The 19,440-nt window shown below is 27.2% G+C and overlaps 2 protein-coding genes across 3 annotated transcripts; both read right to left on the reverse strand.

Annotated features, from left to right (window-relative positions):
- Nucleotides 1–46: 46 nt before the first annotated feature.
- Nucleotides 47–2,541, reverse strand: LOC100878461 (Fibroblast growth factor receptor 1 oncogene partner 2). The gene is made up of 4 exons (XM_003705996.3): nt 2,328–2,541; nt 1,744–1,878; nt 1,267–1,518; nt 47–1,066 (listed from the first exon to the last, which is right to left on the reverse strand). Exons 2-4 carry the CDS (start codon nt 1,876–1,878, stop codon nt 839–841), a joined length of 615 nt encoding a protein of 204 aa, XP_003706044.1. The 5' UTR covers nt 2,328–2,541; the 3' UTR covers nt 47–838.
- Nucleotides 2,542–3,348: 807 nt separating this feature from the next.
- On the reverse strand, nt 3,349–11,514 carry MFS9 (major facilitator superfamily transporter 9). Of its 2 annotated transcripts, XM_003705997.3 has the most exons (10): nt 11,333–11,514; nt 10,035–10,093; nt 8,389–8,572; nt 6,939–7,172; nt 5,155–5,457; nt 4,928–5,051; nt 4,721–4,854; nt 4,105–4,247; nt 3,676–3,796; nt 3,349–3,578 (listed from the first exon to the last, which is right to left on the reverse strand). In XM_003705997.3, the coding sequence occupies exons 1-10, from the start codon at nt 11,375–11,377 to the stop codon at nt 3,402–3,404; spliced, it is 1,524 nt and encodes a 507-aa protein (XP_003706045.3). In that variant the 5' UTR covers nt 11,378–11,514; the 3' UTR covers nt 3,349–3,401. The 2 variants fall into 2 exon arrangements, with proteins under 2 accessions (XP_003706045.3, XP_076387747.1); XM_076531632.1 differs by lacking the exon at nt 3,676–3,796.
- Nucleotides 11,515–19,440: the final 7,926 nt, after the last annotated feature.

Below are 19,440 nucleotides of genomic sequence, written 5' to 3' on the forward strand. Positions count from 1 at the left end.
TTGTAAAAGTGTATACCCAGTGAGCAGGAAGTTTGATGACTTCTAATTCTTATTTATAGCATGTTTTATTTGTCATGAAAAATACATTGTATTGTACATTTTTATATTTTATAAATATATTTAAAGAACTACCGATAATATTTCTTTTATCTTACATATATATTCACCATAATATCGCTATGTTCTCATTGTTCAGTCATTTTTTCTACTGTGTATATAACCATAAGGACAGAAACTAGTCGTAAAAGGGTATCACTTGTAGGTAGGAATATTTTTAGATTGTCAAGTTACGCAAATTGAAGTCACTGTCGTTTGAAATGAAAGATAAGTACAGACTAAATGTATACCTTCGAGTAAGCTTTTTAAACTTTTACATCGTAAGTATTATATTAAGTTATGGAAAACAATATACAAGTATACAAAAATTGTAATATTTGATCGTTTTAAAGACATAGATGTTTTCTTTTTCTTAAGAAACCATCTTGTTATTACTAAACATTTTAAGCGCATGTGCAACAAGGTGCGGGAGAATTTGGATGTTTTGACATTATTACAAATTCTAAAAAAAAAAAATACATTTTATCGCAGAGAAAAGAAATTTTATGTACAAATGTAAATTTTGAAAAGTAGCAATTTGAAATTATTAATCTAAATAAAAGCAACACATGAAATTATCTTTTTTATTTCAATTTCATTTAAGAAGTTCAATGTATACAGATATTGAACATGTATTGTATGTGCACTTTTTTACATATAAGTAATACATTCCTTCTAACTTTAGTTATATAAAATAAATAATACATGATTTATATAAAGAACATATAAATTACAAACTTTCTTATAATACTACAGGATCTGTTTGAACAGTTTTATTTTCTACTTCAGTACTCTTGTTCAAGGAGCCATATTTATTTGCAATATTAACAATTTCTCGTAATGTTGCATTTTCTTCCTTTAAACTATAATACAACTCTTTTTCTTTTAATTCGTTTTCTTCATCTAAGGCAACTGCAGTTTTCATTATTGCTGCCATTTCATTAATTTTCTCTGCTTGACTTGTAATTATCTGTAATTTTATGTATTAATTATTATCAATTAGTTAAGTATCTTTGATATATCAATAAGTGAAATTTAAAACAAAATAAATACGTGCATATTTTTTTAAATTATGAGATAAATATAAGAAACTACAAAATATTTTAAAACTTTAAAATTACATATTCATTTTAATTAATTAGTTCTAATATTATGTTTGCTAACACTTACATTAGCATATTTTGCATTATGCGATGAAGTAAGATCTGTTTTGCACAAACGTAGCAGAGATGCTGTTTGTTGCCTGTATTTAGACATTATTAATTCGAGAGTATGTTGATAATCCTCTAATACATTCTTCAATTCCTTATTTTCTGCCTGTATTTCTTGTAAATGTTTGTTTCCTTTTTGTATTCCAGAAATCAATTGTAAATGTGGTTTTTGTTTTGCTTCAGCATTCAAAATTTCTATTTCTTCTTGATACTATGAATATATAATACAAAAAATACAATGTAACTTCCAAGTTGAGCAATTTAGAAAGTAATAGATAAATATAATTCTCAGAACAATTTACTGATATTGTCTAATTCAAGCAATAAGAAATAAAAATATTAAACAAATTGAGTAAACGCTGACTTTTATTAATAAAATGAATAAATCTGTCTATTTTACAAACAGTTTTATAATGAAAAAATTCAAATTATTCACCTGCTTCATATTATCAAGTTGACTAGTAACCGATTCTATTTCGCTTATTAAATTATCTGCTGTATTTTCATGATCTGATATTCTAATCACTAATTTCTTAGCATCCACTATAATTTGTTGAACAGTTAATGACATCTGTAAAAGCATATATATCAGTAATAAGCTAAACTACAAAACAATATGTTAAGTATAATTGTGTTATCTTTAGTTATAATTATCCTGTTATAAATATGTAGATTATTATAAATTAATGTAAGTTATCATAAAAAAATCCGTTTATTGCATTTTATATAAACATAATAGTCACATTAAAATATTTTATTATAAATTAAATGAATTATGTGTTAAAATGATTTACACAAAAAGTTAATATGCAATTATTTCATTGATTTACCACAAACATTTTGTACGAGTGTTGCATATAATTTATTTTACTTTTTGAATACAATTACATCTTTTGGATTCACGTAGAGAAATTTTATGCATAAATCATTGAAAATTGATAAGTATGAAATAGGTTATATTCACATCAAAGCTGTCAAATGTGTATTTTGTAATACTTTTAATGATATTTTTGTACTTACTTCTTGTCTGTGGTGAACTGCTTGTAATATAAATAATACTGAACTTATCTTTGTTAATTCATTCAAGTTTATGTAGATAATGAACGAATAAGATCGACGTCACATTAAAATATGTTCTTGCTTACTGGTATGAATGCTTTGTTTATTTTCAATCGTTTCCATAAGATCATGAGTTTACCAATCAGAGACTAACTATATTCTCACCTTTTAAAAGCTAATAAATACTAAATACCTTTTACAGTATTGATTTTATAAAAATATTTATATGTATATTTATATGCATAGATACTGCATGGCTATTATTACTTCACACTTGCTTATAATTGTTCAATTAAACAAATTAAATGTGTATAATTAAATAAACAACAATTTCAATATATATTATTTGTAAAATTTGATTTATATACAAAATTTATTAATTTTTATATTTTAAAGTTTATATAATACACAAAATACACGAATGTATTAAACAATATTGTCATATTAATAATTTTATTTATACTAAATAAAAAATAAAAATACTTCTTACTTTAAGGTAATCTTTCAGACATAATTTTGCAATTTGACCAGCAACATTGTATTAGATCTATAAAGAAGTACAGTAAAGTGAATATTAAAAACACATGTTTTAAAAATAATTTTAATTAAATATTAGTTCAACATTCTTCATCTTTTATAATTTTAAAAACATAATATAATAAACTTTATAATTTACGTATGTTATAAAATCTATTAATCATGTATATACATCACAAAAGTAATATTAATAAAAAATCAAGCATTTTACATTAATATGCAAAGTATTATTAAGTATAATATAATAATATTATACATAATATAATATATTACAATTTAAATAATATTGTTAAGCAAAATTTTGCTTAACAACTAATAATGATAACTAATGATAAATTAGACTTGACTATAAATTAAAATGTAAACCAACATAAGCATGTCCTGTGTAAAAGTACAATTGTCATTTAATGTAATGGTCTATGTGCAAATTGAATACTAATTAAGGTATATGTCCTGATCTCTGATTATTGTATATAAATGTATTTGTTTTATTTTACACTATAAATTGTCTACTTCTATTGCAGGATTATCATATGATTGTCTTGTTCCTTTCGTTTCTTCCTTTTCTTTTGCCCAACTCTGTCTTTCACCAGATGCAAATAAACCATATATGGTAGCTCCTACTAAATAAATTATGGCAGCTATTATGAAGATTATACGCCATTCTTCAGCACTCTATAAAATACATTTACATATATTCATTTAGATTTGAATTTCTTATTAGAATTATTTAAAATCGAATAAATTTAATCAAATTACAGAATAAACGTACTTTATTTTGAACAATATATCCAGTAATAGTTGGACTAATAACACCAGGTAAAGTAGCAATAGTATTTCCTATTCCCATAAGTACACTTGCATGTTGAGGAGCAATATCTAAATGATTTACCCTAAAACAAAATAAAAAATAAATATTTATGTAGCAATATTATGTGTTCAATTTGTATACTTATTCCGAATATTGTCTTATACAGTAACATTAATATCTAATTATATGTATAATTATATTTTTAAATATTTATACATATTGTATAGTTCAATATGGTAATTTTTAAAGAATTTGTATATTAATTACGTTGAGCCAAATTTTTATAATCAATGCAGACGTAAATATTTTTAAAGTGTGTGACTATGTTCACGGGAATGATTTGAATTTGCCTCATGTCGGTTCTGTTTGTAATACGAGAAAGAACATTACCCAAAGCCGGACCAAGCAAAACCGCCAAGGCCAATTCCCAATGTAATACAAATAACCACTCCTGTTGGCGTTAAAAGGAAGGCTGCGCCCAGCATGAATATGGTTTGAAATACAAAACCTCCGCAATTAAAAATTTTGCGCACCTAAAACAAAAAATGTATTCAAATACACGTTATACACATATCTACGTATAACTTAGTCAACGTATAAATTATATCAAAATAAATTTTATTTTAACGTCGGAACATCTTATAAATACATTAACTGTATCATATAAAGAATTATATATCTGTATCCCAAAGTCAGAACGTACTAAATTCAGTTTTAAAGCAGATGGTATTTGCCGCATAAAATTTTTCACTTTTCCCGACGATACAAATTATTCTGTTGAAATTGTGAGCTGTTTAATTTTAAAATAATACTGTACAAATAATAGTAAGTCTATATTTTATCTCAAGGTTTTTACATTGGACTTGCCCTTTTCTAATAATTAAAAAGGGTAAGTTAATACATTCTGGCTCTAGGGATCAGATATTGAAATTTTTATTCGTAATACTCTGTTCAGTTCTTTTAATTGGATATATTAAAGGCTGTTTATAAATATTTAATAACAGACCTGCGTAGTAGTCAAAATTTTCTTCGTTCTTAACAAATCTGCTAAGTATCCAGAAAACTGAACAGCAATTGTCATAGCTAGATACGGTAGCGCGGATAAATACCCGGTTTTATCCAACTTGAAGTTGAGTACATCTAAGAATAAATTACTTAAATGTAACTTGTACACACCTAGTAATATACTCGTTAAATACACTGTTCCACTAACCATTCATAAATGTTGGCAGTTGCGTGAGCATAGTATAAAAGCCCCAATTTTCGCTAAAATGTGCAGCAACAATAGCCCAAACGGGTGGAGATGTGAGTATTGATTTCCATGGATATGTGATTTTCTGCGGACCATGAAATGATCATAAATAATTATAAAATAATTAAAATAGTATTTACTGATATTTCACTTTAAGTTATTATATAACTTATTTAATGTAAACTTACGTTTTTATTGGAATCTCCAAGACTAGTCTTAATGTATTCAAGTTCAGCTTCAGAAATATACGGATCTTCTTCCGGTTTATCTTTCACGATAATCCACCAGAAAAAGAACCATATGAGACCCGCTGCTCCAAAAACGTAAAAAACGGAAGCCCAACCAAGGTGTTCAACCATTAAACCAGCAACGGGCATGGCAAATACAGTTCCGAAGAAACTTCCGGAGAATGCGAAGGTCGCTAATTTCGACCTTTCCAATGGAGGTGCCCAGTTTGCCCATATCGCGTGCATGCAAGGATATGTCACACCCTAAAAATAACAATTTAAAATTAATATTATAATTTAAGATTAATTTTAACGTTAATATTAATAAATAAAGAAAATAATTTTTTACTCGTATTTTATTGTTATTACTTTTTTATTATCAAAACGCTGTTACTGTTAAGGCGTTTAATTTACTTTTTACTTTTGTAGAAGTGAATAGGAGATGAAGGACGTCAACCTTGATTTTTCTTTTACATAGATTTCTTCATAAAGGACTAGGATACAATGTCAAAAAGATCAACAATTTATAAAACGTTTTGATCTTTTTTTTAATAAGATATCTCATGAAATATTAATGTTGTTGGCATTGTACCCTAATACTTTTTTATGCAGAATGTTATGAAGAAATGATCTGTGTAAAAAGGATCTACGATTTCTTTTAAAAAACAAAATGACCTTCACATTCCCTCTTCGTTGCCATATAATAAAATTGTTAAGATCAGTGTATGATTTGCAATAAATAAGATTATTTGGTTTTAGGATCTCCACCTTGTATATTATATTTAATGTCGCATGTAAAGCAAATGCCTTCATGATGTAAAATAACGTTTTCGTAAATTTACACGGTTTAAAATTCCGAGTTTTTTATTATTTTCTATTCTTGTTTAAGGAAAAAGAGGAATGAGCGGCAGTAATTGGAGTCAAGGTTTTGTAGGTGAGGTCATTTCTAAAAGTAAGTAATTTCTTCTTTTTGTAATGATACCTAAAAAAAAAATTAAGTAGCCGCAGACTAATGATTGACATATCAAGTAATTTGCAAATTTGGAAATATTCACATCCAAAATCTTCGAAATATAGAAATATTAAATTTTCTAATTGGCAAATTGTAACTTGTAAACTGAGAAATTTGATAACTTGATAATTTGTAAATTTGGAGGAATAGAAATTACAAAATTTGGAATTGTACGATTACAAATATTCAAATTTCCAAATTCCCATGAAATAGTTTTAACTCTCAGATTTTTAAATTTATAGATTTATAATTTGAAAGTATGGAATTTGTTAATTAAAAAATTTATAAATTTTGTTATAAATTTTGAAATATAGAGAGGTAAGTTGGAAATACAGCAATTTAGAAATGTATATGTCTGGTAATTCGAAGGTTCAGAAATGTGAAAACGCATAAATTTCAGGCACCAAACTTGGTAATTTTGTAATTACGTTCTCAGACGTTTATTTAACTGTACTCGTACGTAATTTTCGCTTTCGAATTTTCGATACAAATCTTTTAATATATGTCTTTGATTTAAAAAATGCTCTCTAATATTTTTTAACATTTTCCGAGTGCAACTTTCAACTTTACCCGTCGCAACGAATAATTAATGTATCACTTATCAAAGAATATGTGCCACTGCTACCAAATAGCGAACCTACAATTTTACACAGAACTTTATAATAATTAATGTAATTTGATGAAATTTATTCGATTTAGAATAATAATTATAATTTAATTAGTAGTACAATACCTCGCAGATTCCTTCTATTATCCTCAAAGCAAGGAAAAGATAAAAGCTTATCCTGGCGAGGGGCGGCGTAATTATTGTAAAAAAGGCTGTAATCGCAATTCCAGTACCGAAAACTCTTTTTCCACCAATACGTGCTCCTAGCCATCCTCCAATTAACTGTGTGCTTATATAACCATAAAAAAAAGAACCTAAGAGAAGTCCTGTAATTTTTGCATCCCAGTCGAACTCTGCTTCCTGTGAATATAAAGTTGAATACATAATCTTTTGTTCATTAACATGAATTATAACATTCATATGACTACGATTGTACGAAAATATTGACAATAGGATTACGTATATCATTTGCTATTTTATATTATAAGTTTTAATATTACTTAGAATTTGTTTCTTTTTTTATTTTGTAATTATTTGACTAAACAGAAGTGAATTTTTAACACGATGATTTTTGCGGCAACATGTTCATTATTTACAATAATACTTGTCTCCGATAGTCAGAATTAGTTCTAATTAGATGCCAAAGTGAATAATGACATAATTACCTATTGTCAACATACACGTATGTAACACTTTGTGTGTCATATTACTCATTTCTAAGTGATATATGAATTTCTATATCTCTGAATTTCTCATTTATTTTACTGAAAATTATTTTACAATATAAATAATTTTGTTAAATGTATGAATACTTTCTGATAAAAAAAAGATTGAATGTATACAAGAGAAATTGTGTACTAGAAAGAGTTATTCATAAAATAATTAGTGTGACACTCAAGAATAATTTCGAAAAAATTACAAGTATCGAGATAATGATGGTACAACTACGAACATTAATATATTATCAGAGAAGTATTATTGTATTATGATAACGATATTGGAATTAAACATTTGTTTGTTTTGTGATAGAAAGCTATAGTTTTCATCTGATTTTTAAGCATATGTATCATCACAAAATTTTTGTTCTATTCTTACTTATTGATTTATTGCATAATTAATTACACTTTCTAAAGTATTGTTTGTGATAAAATATATTTTGAATATACTGTAATAAATTAAAGTTTGAATATTAAATTATTCATATTTAATTGTGTACAATTTTTTGTAGAGTATAATTAGATTATACGTTTTAGCGGATCTTGTACATATTGCGTACTCGATGTACACAATTTCGTCAAATGCAATCTTTTAGTATTATATTTTTGTCCTAGAGTAACAAAAGGTCACTTTTTAAATTACTAATTTGAAATATTACACAAAAGGTCAGATTACATTATATATTTGAATCGGTGACTAAATGGCTATATAAAAAAATATAGAATGTTCTAAATTATGTGTACCTATATTATATAATACAAACGTTAGATTTAAAGAAAATTATTTAAGTCTTTCAAGAAACTAAATTTTCAATTAATTACTTCTCGTTAATAATTTTCTATTAAGTTCTTTCACTTACGTAATAAACGTTTCCGCTTTCATCAACTTTTTTGTGTTTTTCCGTCATTGCAACAATAGCTACACTTAAATTCACTCGAAGAATATAAGAAGTGAAAAATCCTAAAAATGCTAATACTCCGACTATGTATCGTCTTTTCTTCCAAAACCTCCATGACGGCGCAAGTTCATCTTCATATTTGACCCTGGAAGAAATCATGACAATAATCATTATCTATAACGAGAAAAGAATGGATTAATATTAATTTTAAAATGTCCAGCACCGTTATGAAAATCAGGTAATATTTGTCACAAAACATTCTCAGAAAAATTATTAAAAATAGCTCTAATAGTAAGTATTAACAGTAGTATATATTTGGAATTTCTTTTTGTTTTAATTATTGAATTAACTCTAATTCACATAGGCCATTTGTAAGTTATTTAGTCACTGTTATTTAATTTATGTAATATTGTGCCGAATTAATTGGGGAAAACAAATTTGACTCCTTACATCAAAATATTTAATGAAATGTACAGAATTATGTTCACTTTTAAACATCTATAGAGACCATTGGCGTAACTAGGATGGGATCAGGACAGGTTTGCTCCTTTCACTTTTATAATGTGGCGATATAACGCATAACCATACAAATCATGTAATTATATAATATACAACGCATAGCAATGTAACGTATAGCGAAACAACGTGTAGCGATATAATGCATGGCGATTTAATGCGTGGCGATATAACGTGTGATGATACAGCGCGAAGCGTTACAATGTGAAGTGATATAACGCGAAGCGATACAACACCAGGTGATATAACGTGTGGAGTTACAACACATGGCGATATAACGCGAAATGATAAAACGTGTAGCGATACAACGAGTGATAATTTAGCGCGTAGCGATACAATGCATAGCAATATAATGCGTGGTGATACAATGCATGGTAATGCAATGCGTGGTGATACAATGCATGGTGATACAATGCGTGGCAATATAACACGTGGTGATACAACGCGTGGCAATACAACGCGAGGCGATCTAACACGTGGTGGTAGAACGCGTGGCGATACAACGCGAGGCGATCTAACACGTGGTGGTAGGACGCACGGCGATACAACGCGAGGCGATCTAACATATAGCGATATAACGCATGGAAATCTATAACGTTATTAATATTTTTAATAATAAAAATTATTTCTATTATATAACGCGTGGATATATACATATATAATACGTGGCGATCTTATGCATGATTATAAAGCGCGCGGTAATTAAACACATGGATATATAATATGTGAAAATCTAATACATGAAAAAATAATGCATGACAAACTAACTGTATAACGTGTAGCGATCCAGAACACGTATACAACATACATATAGCAACAGAACGCCCAGATATACAGCGTTTAGTTATCTGATTCGAGGTCATACAATGCATAGCGATATGACGTAGCGATCTAAAGCTTGTCCTCAAATAAAAATCCTAATTACACCAATACAACGATTAACAGTTGTCAAAATTTAATTGTTTAATTTAAAAATTACGGGGCCATTACGACCCTCATAATCCAAAAAAGAATTAGAGTAATCCGTTTGAAAGATAGATTGAAATACAACGCTGTAAATTGTAAAACTATGGTAAAAGTGCAACACTCACGTTCCGTACTCAGTATCCTTGGATGTCTCGACCGAGGATTTCTTTCTCTCCATCGTTTCCTGAAAGGTCACTGATTTCAATTGCAACTTAGAGAAATCTACTTTGCGAACTTGTAAAGTAGTTACGAAATTTAACTCATGCGTTAATAACAGAAATCTTTCGCTTTGAGTGATGTGTTCACTCGTTGCTTCAAACTTAATATTATAATATCTAATATCGTAATATTATTTTTAGTTTAGATACATTCCTTTCTTGTTTTACGTGGAGTTTTTCAACTATTATCTTTTTTTAATCTATTTTAGCTATGAATATATATTCTAATAATTTTTATGATTAGGTTAGTTTTTTAATTGACACTTATTATAGTTTATATAAATTATAGTGTATTTGTATAATTTTATGAGTATGCTTAGGTAGACTATAATTCGTTTTCCTAAGAACAAAGGAACAAATTTTTCAAATTCCCAAATTTTTACATTTTTAAATTTCTGAAATTTCAACTTTTAAAATTCTTAAATTCTCAAATTTCCAAATTCCTAAATTCCTAAATTCCTAAATTCCTAAATTTCTAAATTCCCAAATTACCAAATTACCAAATTTCTAAATTCCCAAATTCCCAAATTCCCAAATTCCCAAATTCCCAAATTTTCAAATTTCTAAATTCCCCAATTCTCACATTCCTAAATTTCGAAATTCTTAATTTCTTAAATTTTTAAATTTCAATATTTTTAAGCTCTTAATTTCCTAAATCTATAAATTCGCAAGTTTCTTAACACCCAAATTCCCATTCCCAAATTTTCTAAATCCAATATTTGTAAATTAAACAAATTTATTTAATTGCCGCGGTAAACATTCTCAATCCTTACACCACAGAGAATTTTCAGCGGAAGGGATTACACGTATACTGTAGAACTGACCTAATAATATTGCGAAAGTAGAAAGTACTGTACTTCAAGCAATTTACTTACAGAAAATAACGAGTCAATTTATATTACATAATTTCATAAGAAATATGAGCAAGAATACAGTATTTCAAGTTAAATATCTCGGTAAAAACATGACAATTTTTTAACTTACTAATTAATCGCTAAATACACATTCATTATGAGATTAATCAATATTTTGTCACTCGCAATTTCAAATTTACTTTTCTCTGATAAAGTACAACACAAACTTTATGATATTTATATATTTATTTAACTTCATTACTTTATTATACACTTGCATATTTTCATTCAAAGTATTTTTTAATTAATTTCTATACTTTAACTAGTAATTCCTTTAATTTCTTTTAGTACCTCGTCCGAATAGGGAATCAGTTTTTCGAGAACACTGGTATCCATAAGATCTCAACTGATACATTCCTTCAATATTTTCACCACGACACCTGTTACGCAAAGCAACAGTTGTCTACACACGTGCACGTCTTGTGCGTTTACTAGTTTATGCTTGACGTTTAAAATTGTTCGACATATTGATGTCAACGGTAGAATCGCGAATGCTGTTATTGTTACAAACCTGTCATAAATTAAAGCAGAACTGTTTAAGAAGCTGTAACTTTTCTTCTTTCGTACAAATTGTATCGGATGAGTGCCACGTATAAATCACAAGTTCACGATTTATTTCGAACACCTTCTGTTCCGTTATTCGACGACAAAACATTCGTAGCTGATCTGCTCGCGACGACAAAGAATTTGTAAACTGTCACCGTTGAGAACTGTCTGAAAGTATCGAACACGTTTTGCGACTTTCTAATTTAAGGATCTCAAAAAGAAAGGTTAACGAAGTTCATCGAGTCTGTATTTCTTTGACCACTTATTGTAAGCTTGAATCTGTTACGATCAATTTTTACAATAATGCTTTTATGCATGCTGTTTATTATCGTACACTGCACTTATCATACAAATTGTTATGTACGTTATCTGTAAACGGTAAAAAATTTAAAAGTTGATAAGCTGCACTCGCGATTATAACCGAAACGATTATCGCGAAGGGAAAGACAAGACACACTTTCAGTCACGCGATCGTAAATTATTGATCGTGTAGCGTCATACTTGTATTTTACACTTCCTGACTCAAAATTTCACGTAACTGTTGCACATGCGTTCAGGTATATCTAGATGTATTATTTGTTTATGTATGAACTAAAATAATTTTATAATTAATGACTTATTTTATTTAAATAGTATGTATATAACAATTTTATTACGTAGGTAAATAACAAATGCCCTAGAGGCGTTCACGAGTCCTCCACCACTTAGACTTAAATGTTAAATACTCCTTTCTAGAATTGCAATTATAGTCGTTTGGATATACTAAAATTACTATATACTGGAAAATTCGTGAGAAAAATACTGGTAACATAAATATTATTATTATTATTATTATTATTATTATCGATTCCATTATTTATGTTTATATATTGTATGTTAACTGAATTGTATTTTAGGTTGTAGTGTTTATTTAAACAAGTGGTCCTTTCTTAAAACATCTAATGTTCTACAAAATTATCAATTATTGAGCGTAGATGAGAGATTAAAGTTAAAATTAATTTAATAATTTTTATTTTGATAAAGAATCACTTTATTTACAATTTTTATAAATTTAGTTTTTTTTAAATTCAATAATTTCTTTTTTTATGTAATATGTAATTTATAATGTCTAATCAAAGTACATTTATATATATTTGTATTATTAATTTATAATCTTAGTCAGTATAAATTTATCTTACAATATGAAGTATTCCCTAACTTCAAAAGAGTTGAAAATTATTGATTTAGTTTGCTAATGTTTATATTAACATTTAGAAATTATTAATCATTCTATGTAAAATTATATGTTTGAATTGCAATTAATAATTCAATTTTTTTAGTTGAGGATTTGAATAAGATCATGAACTTTGTAACAATAGAAATTAGAAATGTTCTTCATGAATATTAAATTTTAATTTTTAATTTGACAAATTTTAATTAAAAGTGAAACATTAATTTTTAAATATAGAATTATTAAGTTAATAGTTACTATTCAATTCATAATTAAAGAATTAAATACTAATTGTTGTTTTTAACAATTAATTATGGTTGTCAGTTAAATAAAAAATATAATTAATTATCTGTAACCTTGGTTCACTCACGTTATTATCATTGACATAAAGCATACCAGGACATAAAGAGCGTTTTATCCGTAGAAACAAAGGAATTTTCTTCTAGAGATTAATAAATTACCTTATCATGTCCAACCGAGTTAAACATGTATCAAATGGATAGCTATTTTAAAATTGCAGTCATATTAGTTATAAACTAATGCAAAATTAAGAAAATTTCAATAAAAATTCCCGTTGATTAATACATGTATATGTATAAATTCATACACATTTAATTTACAATGTACTTTTTTCATTCTGATAGACTGTATAGGTATTCATACGTTTATACAGATATTAGATATTAACTTGTTTTAACCTAAACCAACCCAAATCAAACTTAAGCCCATTTAATTGATAACTAGCCGTCTTGCTAAAGCCGGATTACGCAACTTACCCCAATCCCATTCCAAATATTGTTGAAACCTATATCATACCTAACCAAAACCTACACGAAAATTTAAAATACGTTATGTAATATTAAAAATATTTTTGATTGCAGTATAGCTGTGTCTAATACAAAATGGTGCTTAATGCAAAATAATTAATCTGAAACGGCGCCGATGTCTCAATAAGTACATAGCAAAATCTATGAGAAATATATTGGAAAATATGTAAAATATTTTGTTGTAAACACAAAACAATCATATTAACACTTAGACTTCAATTGGAAGTATGTTAATGAATGCAGTATAATGAATGTGTTAATGCATGTATTTTAATGAAGTATTGATGTTTCGTAATGTTTAGAAGTTTCTAAAAGCTAAGTTAAATTACATTTTTTAGTCAAAGTATTTTATGAAATATAACTTTTGTATGATTTATCATTAGTCATGTTTATTTTTGAATATTCAAAAGTAATTTATAGAATTCATTTTCTTGTTAGTCAAAAGCAAACCTAAGTTCCCGAAAAAATGGCGATCAAGGAAGAAAAGATCTTTCTTTCGTCGATTTCTGAAGATCTTAGGGAATTTGAAAATTTGGAAACAGAAGAATTTACGTGCATTATAATTTTGGAACTTTGGTATTTAGGGTTATAAGTATTTGGAAAATTTGGGTTTTGGAGTTCTAGTGATATGGAAATCTAGGAATTCGGCGGTTGAAGAATTTTGTAATTTAGAAATTTGGGGTCGTAGAAGTTTTTAAATGTAAAGATTTGGCAATCTAGGTATTTGAAATTTTCAGAATTTGAAGACATAGATATTTAAGAATCTTGAAATTTGTAATCTGAAAATTTAGGGGTCTATAGATATGACAATCTGGGAATTTGGGGATTTAGAAATGGTCTTAGGTATTTGAAACAACAAATATTTGAGAACTGGAATTTACAAAGATATTGTGGATTTTCAGGAAATTAGAGACGTAAGAATTTGGGAATCTAGAGATGTGAAAAATGCAAAAATTGGAGAATTTTGTTATTTAGAAGTCTAAGAATGTAAGAATTACAAAATTATAAATATGGAAGTTAAAAAATTTATTAACTGTTAAGTTTGCAATACGTCTCTTATTGAAACACCTACGTTGCATTCGAGTGTACATAAAATAAAATATGTCCTCTATTAATATTACATGGTATCATATGTTCATTATAGTGATAATAATGGTGAAAAATGAATTCAGTTCACTCACATATGTGTAATATATTGAACATATAAAAGACGAGGAAAAATAATATCATGTTAGGTAAATTTTAAAAAAGTGGAAGACATTTATCTGTCCTGCATAGTTAAATAAATATTCATCTTCCATAATAAAAATAAATTATTTCACATGTTATTAATAATAGTTATCTGCAATTATTTACCATTTTCTCAATTCGCTGCTTTTAACTTGTTTACTCTTTTGCCATAATTTCAAAATACTTAAATTTATACTTAAATACTTAAATTAAATTTATACATTAACATACAGATGTTCATTATTAATTTTATTACGTTTTTAGTTTCTATAAAAAAGGAACATGTCTTCATTTAAAAAGCAAGTTTATAAAATCAAATGTTTTATATCAGATGCAGTTATACTATATGTATATTTCTGAAACTAAGCACAAATTTATACATGTATAGGTAAGAATGATAAGAATATTTCCTGACAAAATAGTTCAAGGTCTTTAAAATCGATAAAGTACCCTGTGTTCTGAACATTTACCAACAGTTCTTCTAATCAAATTCGATTCGCTCATGAAAACGATTTGTAAACATTCTGCTGAGCACGATAAAAGGAAAATAGAACAATTACGATAGAATTCTATGCATCGAAGTTCATCAAACTATAATTGCAGCAATTATCGTTTCATTAAACGGCTGTTGCATTTACACATCACGTAATCAGAAGCTGCGCGAACGATTTATTGGATTTGTCGATCTGAATGATGTTTAACACCGAAAGAAACGAACTTTATGAATTATAAACTAAGGTGACTCATATTACCATACATTTACGCTGTGAACTGTAATAGTTGGCAAATGATTCAGACGATATGGTTAATGATTGATTCTTGTTTAAGACAGTGCAGATGTTTATAGTAAAATTATATGCTATTTAAAAGACTCAAGAAACTATAACGAATACAGTATCTAACATATCGTGATAATTTTTGTAATTTCTCAAGTATTTCGAGTACAATATTTTATCTTAAATGGTTTATAAAGAAGACACGAGTATTCGATCGTCGATATTTTCTCGATAATCGCACCTACTTGAGCTTTACTTGTTTTGGATGATTATCGCTAGACTGATATACTAAACTCATCTGTATCTCGATGATATTACTCGATTAGATGGAAAACTTTCGACTTATATTGTTCAACGCGTATTTGAACCACTTATCTTTAATAGGTGCGATCTCGTCAATGGTTTCATTTTTTAAATTTGATTTTGAAAAGAAAATATGAATATTTATTTTTGTTGATATTTCAAGCTTAATTAAACATAATTAGTTCGATTTAATTTTAGGAACTCTGGAAAAAAATTCTGTGTTTCACGTTAAAAGTATTTAGATACTTGTGACTAGTGATGGATATAAAAATAAGACCTGAAACGTACCGACTTTGCAGTTTTAAATTCTTAAGTAATTATTATGATGCTATAATACCATAGTTTGAGAGTTGATATATTTATGAGCAGTGCATTACAATGCGGGTAGAAAGTTTCAAGGAAATCCAGTTGATAAAGCGAGCGATATCACAAGGAATTTCATTCATAAAAAAATTGAACAGTTAGTTGATCAATGGCATACGATATACATTAAAATTTGCATATTTAGTTTCATTGTTCAACTGCATTTTAATATAGAATGATCATTAGTACTGATTTTATTTCATAATATTAATTTTCCAACATGATTAAGATTAAGATTTTCCGCACTAATTAGGCAATTTTCAATTGTACGTAATTTTTCATCGTTAAAGTTTTAAATAATGAATCTAATGTGGATACTGATTACTAGAAAATTACTAGTAGTTTAAGTAAATATTTTGAGAATTGTCTAGAGCTGTCTGTTTTTGTCAAATGCAGGTAAGTCTCTGTATTATGATTTACTTACACAATATTTTTAATTACTTTTACATTATTTCTGTTTGAAATGAATTCTCAATAATTAAAATTATTTATTTTCAATAAAATATAATGTTGCAAAATATTATTTTTTCGCGTGATTTAAAATCAATTCTTAATAACACAAATTATTTATTTTTATTAAAATATCGCAGGTTCAAATTAAAATATATTTTTGTCCGCACTGAAAAGCTACATATGCATTGAAATTACCGACTAAATAATAATTAAAAGTTTTTATATAACCAAGCTTCATTTCTGTGGTTAACGCACCGCAAAAATAAATGTTCATTTTATTTCACAATCATTCACAATATTCTCAGAATCGAAACGTTAAATCTTTATCTAAGTATCTAAATAGTTAAAAAAATTCCTTATAACACTTTATATGAATTCTTTATCTAATTTTTTTGTGATAATTATTTGCAGTTATTAACATTTGCAATTAAATTTATCAGTGTAGCAAAGCCACGAGTTATCGCGTTATCGCAAATAACAAAATTGTAAAAAAATAAATTGTTACATGTTTATCCAAATTATGTTGTTGTAATGGTTGTTGGAATTGTAATATAAAAATTCTAAACACTTGATTGAATTCCTCACCTAATTTCTTTCTGATATTTAATTACAATTATTGACGGTTACAAAAACATTCATCAGTTCCACAAACTACGAGTTATGACGCTATCGCGTATTGAAAAATTCAAAAAAACATACTCACAAAAAAGTGAATTGTTTTACATGTATTCAAATTATTGTAAAGACACAATTTCAAACACTTAATTGAATTCCTTACCTAATTTCTTTCTGATATTTATTTACATTTATTAACGCTTGCAAAGAAATTCATTAATTTCACAAACCACGAATTACGACGTTGTCGCGTATTGAAAAATTCAAAAAAACATTCTCATCAAAAAATAAATTATTATATGTTTACTCCAATTATTGTAATGACACAATTTGTAACACTTGATTGAATTTCTTACCTAATTTCTCTCTGTTATTTATTTACAATTATTAACGCTTGCAGAAATTCATTAATTCCACAACACCACGAGTTATCACGTATCAAAAATTACAAAATAACATAATCATAAAAGAATAAATTGTTATTTGTCAATCCAAATTATGTTATTTAAAAATTCTAAACACTCGAATGCTGATTTTACGCGAACACGAACAGGAAGTTCGAAAGGAACGATCGGCGAGCGACTGATCGCAATCCACAGAAATGTTAAATGGGTAAGTAGTCAGCTGTGTATGCAGGTACTTTGACCATATAGGAGACTGGAAATTGTTCTCCGTAAGGCACCAATCAGAGTACTCTGTTGTTCTTGTAATGGCCCGAATATTATGCAATGCAAGTACTATGCAATAATCTGTAAATATTTTCTAATTTCCGGCTGATCGTGTTACTACCGTTAAGATTTATCATGAGCATATGTCCGAACGCTTTCAACTTGCAAAATAGTTCATGCAGAACTTCCCAATCATTTTAGATTAGTTAAAACTAAAGTATATAGTCTTATAATATTTTTCTTTATATTTATATAATTTTTAAATTTATGGCATTTTTATGGCTCTGTTATCTTTTTTTAAGAATATCAGTTTAAACTGAACTTGCTTAGGTATTTATGACAGTCTTGCTGAAAACGTTTGTGTAAGATTTTACCTTTTTAAATAGTGATAACTAGAATATTTAAATAAGTAAAAGCAGGGCCGTTGCTGGAGTCTGCGGAACCCAAGACATGATATTATTACTTTTTTAAATGATGTAGCTGTTCAACGTGAAGTGTTTACAACTCAAACATATAGTGAAAATATTTTATTTCTTCAGGAGCTCTTTAAAAACTAAAAACAGGAACATTTTGCTAATAGGGTCACTTGAAATGTACTCTTTAAAGCTGATGTCTTTTTTCGTTTACATAATTTTGATTAGCAACATAATGCATATTAAATTGTATTATATACATAAGATTTGATGTATAATACAATATACATATAACAATTATATTTGAGTGCATGTATATTGTAATAATAAATCTCTCACTAGTATATAATATACAAGCCCTTATGACAGAAAGGTTTGTAAATTAATAGACCTACAATTATTTACATTTGTAAAGTATAATTACTATGATTTTTAAACTTGTAAATAACGATTAAAATTATTTAAATGTGTAAATTTAAACTCTTCAATATCAGAAATTTATAAAACCTCAAATTTCTAGATTAACATCCTGTCAGATTAAAAAATTTGTTGAGTTATTTTCAAATCAATTAAACTCAAATTTTAAAATTTTGAACTTTGAAGAACCAGGAATTATGAAAATATGAGAATTAAAAAACTATTATTTTGAAATTTATATTTTCAACCGCGTTATTCAAAAATTGCCACTAGTACCATCTGGCCGTTACGCGCCGAACTATCGAAACGAAAAATTACGTTTTTTTTTCATAAAATAAAGTATTTTACGTTTTATTATATAATCGGAAAAATAACTGTACAATGGATTCGAAGTTATATATTCGAAAATTGAAAAACTGCAATTTTGTAGACTGTAAACTTCTTAGCTATCTAGCGATAAAAGACAGAAACTAATGTATAATCACAAGTATAATTTCGGTGGGGTCTTAAAGTTAAAACATTCTGAAGTTAATTAGTCTTGAAATCCCATGTAATTTGATGCATATTATAGTTAATTA

This window comes from Megachile rotundata, chromosome 5, assembly GCF_050947335.1.
Source record: "Megachile rotundata isolate GNS110a chromosome 5, iyMegRotu1, whole genome shotgun sequence".
In the NCBI taxonomy this organism is placed as follows: Eukaryota; Metazoa; Arthropoda; class Insecta; order Hymenoptera; family Megachilidae; genus Megachile; species Megachile rotundata.